Source organism: Gigantopelta aegis, chromosome 3 (assembly GCF_016097555.1).
Source record: "Gigantopelta aegis isolate Gae_Host chromosome 3, Gae_host_genome, whole genome shotgun sequence".
NCBI lineage: Eukaryota > Metazoa > Mollusca > Gastropoda > Neomphalida > Peltospiridae > Gigantopelta > Gigantopelta aegis.
Window position 1 is genome coordinate 83,250,238 of NC_054701.1, and position 7,500 is coordinate 83,257,737.

Sequence of the window (7,500 nt, forward strand, 5' to 3'; positions counted from 1 at the left end):
ACACAGAGAGAGAGAGAGAGAGAGAGAGAGAGAGAGAGAGAGAGAGAGAGAGAGAGTGTGTGTGTGTGTGAATGAGGAGAGAGAGAGAGAGTGTGTGTGTGTGTGTGTGTGTGTGTGTGCGTGCGTGCGCGTGGTGTGTGTACCAAATATACATACCTGTATTTCAAGTCGTGTATTCGGCTTGATGGTGGGAAGCTCTGATCCGTTGAACGGCAGCAAATCGGGGTCAGGGTAGACTGAGAATGTACTGAGGGATGGGTAGTACTGTGAAAAGTTTCTCATTTCGTCCACGCCATCCATCTCAAACCAGATATGACCGGAAACTTTGTTTCCTCCATCAAGGACACGCCCCGTTTCAGGTGATTGACAGATCATGACTCGTCCTCCTTGGTGGACATGGCAATCCTGATTTAAACAAATAAAGGATAGGAAAGGAATATTTCTTGAAACGACACCTCAGCACCTTTTTTTTTGAAACTACGACAATCTACTTATTTTAAAAGTTGGTTGAGGGAAAGAAAATAATTTGTTTCTACTCCTACCTAATAATTTGCAATAGATCCTTTATATACACTTTCCGACTGTACATACCACAACCTTTAATATACCAGTCGTGAGGTACTGATAGTGATACAAGTCCATCGACGGCGATCGTTCCTGCAACGCACGAAACACGAGACGAGTGCTGTTCCCTGGTCTACCTCCCACCCCTGGACAGATAAGGGTTTTTGGAGAAAACAACATACTTTCCAATATTTACCATTGATGACATGCCATAACAAAATTCAAAACAGTGTTATTTAGATCAAGTTTGACTTCCTCAATAAAATTATTTTAGGGGAGGCTTCCACAATAAAGATATTGGTGGCCAAGCTTTTCTAATAAAATGAGGGGGGGGGGGGGGGGGGTAACAGTGCTCCCTATCGCCACCTCATCCCCCGAAATACCCACTTTCTCCGCATATAGGGATAAAACTAATATTGGTAATTTGCTAAGTTTGGTATCACGTATAGCATTCTGAAACTAAATAAATAAAATGACGAAGTGACTTAGATAACGCCCACACGGTACGAGTGTCTCGTACAAAAATAGCGACGAAGAATAGCCGATTACTACAAGACAGCATTACATTTTTCATCGGTTGCTGTGCATTTGGTTATTTCTCGTGGCTATTCTCGTATGGGGCACTCCTATCGTGTGACGTCGCCTTTAACGTGTTGTCCGCAGTTTAACATCTCTTTCTTACCCCAAGCTTTGATGATTCTGAAGAACCGTTAACACTGATTCCAATTCTAGGTCGGGCGATCGTGTTGAGGTTGCTGCCAGTCACGTTGATAAGGAGACCGCCACTGTAAACATATATGCAAGTAAAAGTGTGTGCCTGTATGTGTTGTGTGTATGCTGTTTGTGCTGTGTGTGTTGTGTGTGTGTGTGTGTGTGTGTGTGTCTGTATGTATGTTGTATGTGTTATTTGTTTGTGTGTGTGTGCGTGATTGTATGTGTGTGTGTTTAACGACACCACTTGAGCACATTGATTAATTAATCATCGGCTATTGACTATAATATATTTCTTAATTTTGACACAGTCTTAAGAGGAAACCCGCTACATTTTTCCATTAGCAGCAAGAGATTTTTTATATGTACTTTCCCACAGACAGGACGTGACATCACAAGTATTATCTTAACTAATCCTACATATGTATAAACAGGTCTGTCTTGTTGAGAACCCTCTAGCGAAGTCTCTTATGGGAGCATGTTAAAGATTACCCTCACCATCACCCTCACCCTCACCTTCACCTTTACCTTCACCCACAGAGTAAACAAAAGAAGTAATTGATCCGCCTGACGTTTCAGCATCATTGCCATTACAGCGAAATTGGTGTCGCCTTGTAAAACAACATACCTGCCCAGACTTTTTATTCTTGGACGTGTGCTGACCAGGTTACTCTCTTACCTTTCAATGGTGCGCTTTGGAGTTATGGAGGAAATATCAGGATCTTTGAAATAACAGAAGAGGTCAGTAGATTTCAAAGTGGCTTTGTTGATGACGACAATAATTTCACCACACGGCGGGGAAAATGTCGTGCTGACGTTAGCGCTGTCGTCTACATCGTCGGGAAATAAAAACAGCCGTTCTGTCGTGCAGTTTATCCCATCTTTAGAAACACTGTGATCAAAAAGAGAAAGAAAATAAATATAAAAGTAAAGTGAAATTTAAACCCAGTAAACCTAATTTGTAGGCAGCGTAAAACAGTTTTTTCTTTTTTTTTGCCATTAAAGGGACATTCCTGAGTTTGCTGCATTGTAAGATGTTTCCGAAAAAAAAACAAATTCTACGATTAAACTTACATAGTAAATATATTTTCTTGTTTAGAATATCAGTGTCTGTATATTAAATGTGTTTCTGGTCGTCTTAATATTTGTAAGAAGCCCAAACAGAATTTTGTCTTCAAATAATTTCGTACGTACGAAAAAATATATTTTAGAAAATAAATTGAAATTTAACCTAGTACAAATATTAGAACGACCAGAAACACGTTTAATGTACAGCCACTTATATTGTATGAAGAAAAATATATGTGATATGTAATTACAACCGTTAAAAAGTCTCTGTTAGTCGATAATATCTTACAAATTGCAGCAAACTCAGGAATGTCCCTTTAACTTGAACATTATTTATAGTCGCAAATATCCGTATTACCGGTTCCACTTCGCGTCACCGGTAAAACTCAATCAGCGACAGTTAAATCAGCTTTAACGTCCGCATATGTTCAAATACAACATATTTACCCCCGAATTTGAGTTTATTAGCAGACAAAAAATAATCTACTTGGTATGTGCCTGTGCGTGTGTGCCTGTGCGTGTGTGTGTGGGGGGTGGGTGGGGGGGGTGGGGGGGGGGGGTGAGCGGCTGGCCTTTAGCGGCTGGCCCCCCCGGAAACACAAAGACCGGCGCCTTACGATTTAATAATATTAATAATTATAATATATTATAATACTGTATATCTATAATCCATTTCTAAAATCATTTCATATTTCTCTGTGCAGTGTATCTTTATACATTGCTGTGTGTGTGTGTGTGTATGTATGTGTTTGTGTGTGTGTGTGCGCGCGTGCGTGTGTGTTTAATATCTAAATTTAGTCCTTATTAAACTTCAGTTAAACGGAAACGTCTTAACAATGTCATCCAGAATAATCTCTTATAAACGCCTACCTGATAATAAAACAGCGAGATATGTTCCCTATGTACACAGAAATGTTGGATCCAGCTTCAAGATTCCGCCCAAATATAGTCATGTTGGTGCCCCCGGATCTGGGGCCCAGGTTAGGGTATACGGAAATGACTTCAGCGTCCTATTAAATAAAAAATAAAAACTTTAAACATAACAGGTGGTCTACAACTGCTTGTTCTGAATGTACACGTTATAACCTACCTAAACATAACAGAGTCTACCAGCTATGACACGGTCGGTCGGTCGGTCTCTCTCTCGCTCTCTCTCTCTCTCTCTCTCTCTCTCTCTCTCTCTCTCTCTCTCTCTCTCTCTCTCTCTCTCTCTCTCTCTCTCTCTCTCTCTCTTATCGCTCTCTTCCATTATCTCTTTTCTATCTTTCTCTCCCTAGCACTAGGGCCTCCACGAGTCCAATATTTTGGACTCGAGTACTGAGTAACTCGATTGTTAAACTCGACCCGTACACTAGATGATGACGAGTTTAAGGAATAAAGTAAAATAGCAGTAATGATCTTAATTCCAGCGCTGAACATGGATGCCAAATCATGCCATTGTATTGCATTTAAAAACCGGTTGATACGTTCAGTGTTGTAACAGATGGACGGCCAGTTTAAAAAGAGAAACCAGCGCATGATCATATAAGAGAGAGAGAGAGAGGGAGAGAGAGAGAGAGAGAGAGAGAGAGAGAGAGAGAGAGAGAGAGAGAGAGAGAGAGAGAGAGAGAGAGAGAGAGAGAGAGTAAAGTTTGTTTTATTTAACGACGCCACTAGAGCACATTGATTTTTTATCTTATCATCGGCTATTGGACGTCAAACATATGGTCATTTTGACACTGTTTTGAAGAGGAAACCCGCTGTCGCCACATAGGCTACTCTTTTTTCGACAGGCAGCAAGGGATCTTTTATTTGCGCTTCCCACAGGCAGGATAGCACAAACCATGGCCTTTGTTGAACCAGTTATGGATCACTGGTCGTGCAAGTGGTTTACACCTACCCACTTGAGCCTTGCGGAGCACTCACTCAGGGTTTCGGAGCCGGTATCTGGATTAAAAATCCCATGCCTCGACGGATCCGAACCCAGTACCTACCAGCCTGTAGACCGATGGCCTGCCACGACGTCACCGAGGCCGGTAGAGAGAGAGAGAGAGAGCAGAGAGAGAGAGCGAGAGAGATCAGAGAGGAGAGAGTCCAGAGAGAGACGTCCCTGGAGAGAGTAGGACACATGAGACAGATGAGAGAGAGACAGAGACAGAGACAGAGCACAGACAGACACACCAAACACACACAGAGTGAGAGAGAGAGAGAGAGAGAGAGAGAGGGAGACGAGAGAGAGCGAGAGAGAGAGAGAGGGAGGGGGAGAGACCCGAGAGAGAGAGCGATCGAGGAGAGAGAGAGAGACGAGCGAGACAGAGAGAGAGAGAGAGATCAGAGAGTAAAAAAAGTAAATAGTTTGTTGTTTTATTTAAACGACGCCGCTAGAGCACATGTGATTTTTTTATCTTATGCATGGGCTATTGGACGTCAAAAATAGGTCATTTCTGACACTGTTTTTTTCAGAGGAAAACCCGCTGTCGCCACATAGGCTACTCTTTACGACAGGCAGCAAGGGATCTTTTATTTGCGCTTCCCACAGGCAGGATAGCACAAACCATGGGCCTTTTGTTGAACCAGTTATGCGATCACTGGTCGGTGCAAGTGGTTTACACCTACCCATTAAGCCTTGCGAAGCACTACCTCAGGGTTTAGGAGTCGGTATCTGGATTAAAAATCCCATGCCTCGACTGGGATCCGAACCAGTACCTACCAGCTGGTCAGACCCGAGGCCTGCCACGACCGCCACCGAGGCCGGTAGAGAGAGGAGAGAGATGTTGAGGAGAGAGAGAGGAGGAGAGAGAGAAGAGGAGATGGACGAGCAGGGAGAGAGGAAAGAGACAGGGGGAGGAGATGGACCAGACAGAGAAGGGGAGGGGGAGGGGAGGAGAGAGAGAGAGGAGAAGAGAGAGAGACAGACGAGAGGAGCATGAGAGAGAGAGAGAGCGAGAGAGAGAGCCGAGAGAGGAGAGAGAGAGAGAGAGAGAGAGAGAGAGAGGAGATGAGAGAGACAGAGAGAGGGAGAGAGAGAGAGACCTAGAGGAGAGAGAGACAAGACAGGACACACGACAGAGAGAGAGAGAGAGACAGAGACAGAGAAAGAGACAGACAGACACAGAGGAACCCAGAGAGAGAGAGAGGAGAGAGAGAGGGGGGGGAGAGAGCGAGAGAGCGAGAGCGAGAGTGAGAGAGAGAGAGAGAGAGAGAGAGGGAGCGAGAGAGAGAGAGAGAGAGAGAGAGAGAGAGAGAGAGAGAGAGAGAGAGAGACAGACAGAGACAGACAGACACACAAACACAGAGAGAGAGAGAGAGAGAGAGAGAGAGAGAGAGAGAGAGAGAGAGAGAGAGAGAGAGAGAGAGCGAGAGAGAGAGATACAGACAGACAGACAGACAGACAGACATACAGACAAGTTTTTGTTTTTAATTTCAATTACCTACACCAAACATTTTTCATTACACTATTGTTTGTTATATATTTGACGACAACGAACTGACAATAAAACGTATAAGATCGTCACGATAACATTACTAAAAAGCAAATGACCTACCTTAATAGTGAAGTTCTGTGTACTGATGGCGACCCCATCTACCTTTATTCTGCTGCTCATGTCTTTAACATACAATTTAACTTGACAAACACGTGGATCCATAGACGCATCGACGACCTGCACCCTGCACTGTATTCTGGAAAATCACACAGTAATAACACTTTCTTACACATCGTCGAATGGGCATTTGGCGAAATAGTGGTTGATTCCACGAATCTCTATCTAGTGCCTCGGATACAGGATGACAGCCACTCCCGGGGAGATACTTTACTGGAGATTTCATCCCTCTCGCACCGCCACAAAGAGGACTGCCACTCCCAGATTAGTTTACTAAATCAACACTAGCATCGGACAGAGCTCATTAGAATATGCACTCATGAATCACCGTCATAACAGTGATGATATCAGGTGTACTAATAACACTCAGACGTGTAATATTGATTTAAAGACATACATCCTAGGTGATGAAAATACCAGGCTTGGTGCTTATGAAACGTTTAGTCAAGACTCGAGACTCTAATAGAGTCTGAGACACTAATGTCATGACAATGCCATACAAAATATATGTGTGTGACGTCATATAAGTACGGGCCCAGGTCACGAGGTCCATGCCATCCAATTAAATAGGTGCAATAGAAATTGATAGCTTTGTGATGTATAAGTTTACTTGAAACTGATTATTTTGTGACGGGTAAGCGGAAGCGCCATAAGTACGTTTTATTTGTAAAAAACATTTATAATATTATACATGTATTTGTTTTAAACCTGGGTGGGTTTTTTTTTAGGATATGTAAGAAATAAAATATTACATTTGTGTCCGATAGATACCATTTATCTTACATCTCGTTCTTTAAAAACCTATCCAATTCGTTTTTTGCTCTTTAGATCCGTTTTAAAGCAACTCGTTGTGCGATAAACGGTATCTTAACGGCCACTCATTTGTACAGTATTCTCAATGTACTGATTTAAAAAAGTAATATAATAATAATAATAATAATATATATATATATATATATATATATATATATATATATATATATATATATATAAAATTTAAACTAATTTATGCCAGCTTGCACTATTTTTTAAAAATAATGTTCACTAATTTATTCTAATTTATACTAATGTATTCTAATTTATGCTACACTATTTTAATTTATGCTACTTTAGTCGAATTCATATTAATTAAAGGTACACCTTATTCCTCCATGAACATAAAAAATACACAATTTATTAATTTGAAAATGTTTTTTCATCGAATATACATGTAGATGTATACCTGATGCCAGTGCTTGATTTTTGGTCACACGTTTCTCCACACACAGTGACGGTAATGTTACCGCCCGAATACGTCCCATTTCCAAAGTGTTCTCCATCCAACGTTAGTAAGGTGCCAGTGAATCCAGACAAAGGACTGATCTAGAAAACGTATTACACAGTGACAGTACACCCGTGTCAAAGTATTGTAACATTTTTAGCGTTAAAATATCGAATAGATAGACAGAACCACATACCACTTGGTTTGCCATGAACGAAAAAAAAGAAAGAAAGAAAGAAATGTTTTATTTAACGACAAACTCAACACATTTTATTTACGATTATATGGCGTCAGACATATGGTTAAGGACCACAC

At 41.6% G+C, this 7,500-nt stretch overlaps 1 protein-coding gene across 1 annotated transcript in view; it reads right to left on the minus strand.

The window, feature by feature from the left end:
• The window catches only part of LOC121368886 (macrophage-stimulating protein receptor-like), a 41,160-nt gene extending 34,585 nt beyond the window's left edge, over nucleotides 1-6,575 (minus strand). Inside the window, exons 1-6 of the mRNA XM_041493643.1 lie at nucleotides 6,535-6,575; nucleotides 5,868-6,003; nucleotides 3,214-3,353; nucleotides 1,955-2,167; nucleotides 1,247-1,349; nucleotides 157-405 (exon numbers count right to left, since the gene is read on the minus strand). Of these exons, the coding sequence (XP_041349577.1) occupies nucleotides 157-405; nucleotides 1,247-1,349; nucleotides 1,955-2,167; nucleotides 3,214-3,353; nucleotides 5,868-6,003; nucleotides 6,535-6,575 (882 nt within the window). The remainder of the gene's footprint in view (nucleotides 1-156; nucleotides 406-1,246; nucleotides 1,350-1,954; nucleotides 2,168-3,213; nucleotides 3,354-5,867; nucleotides 6,004-6,534) is intronic.
• Nucleotides 6,576-7,500: the final 925 nt, after the last annotated feature.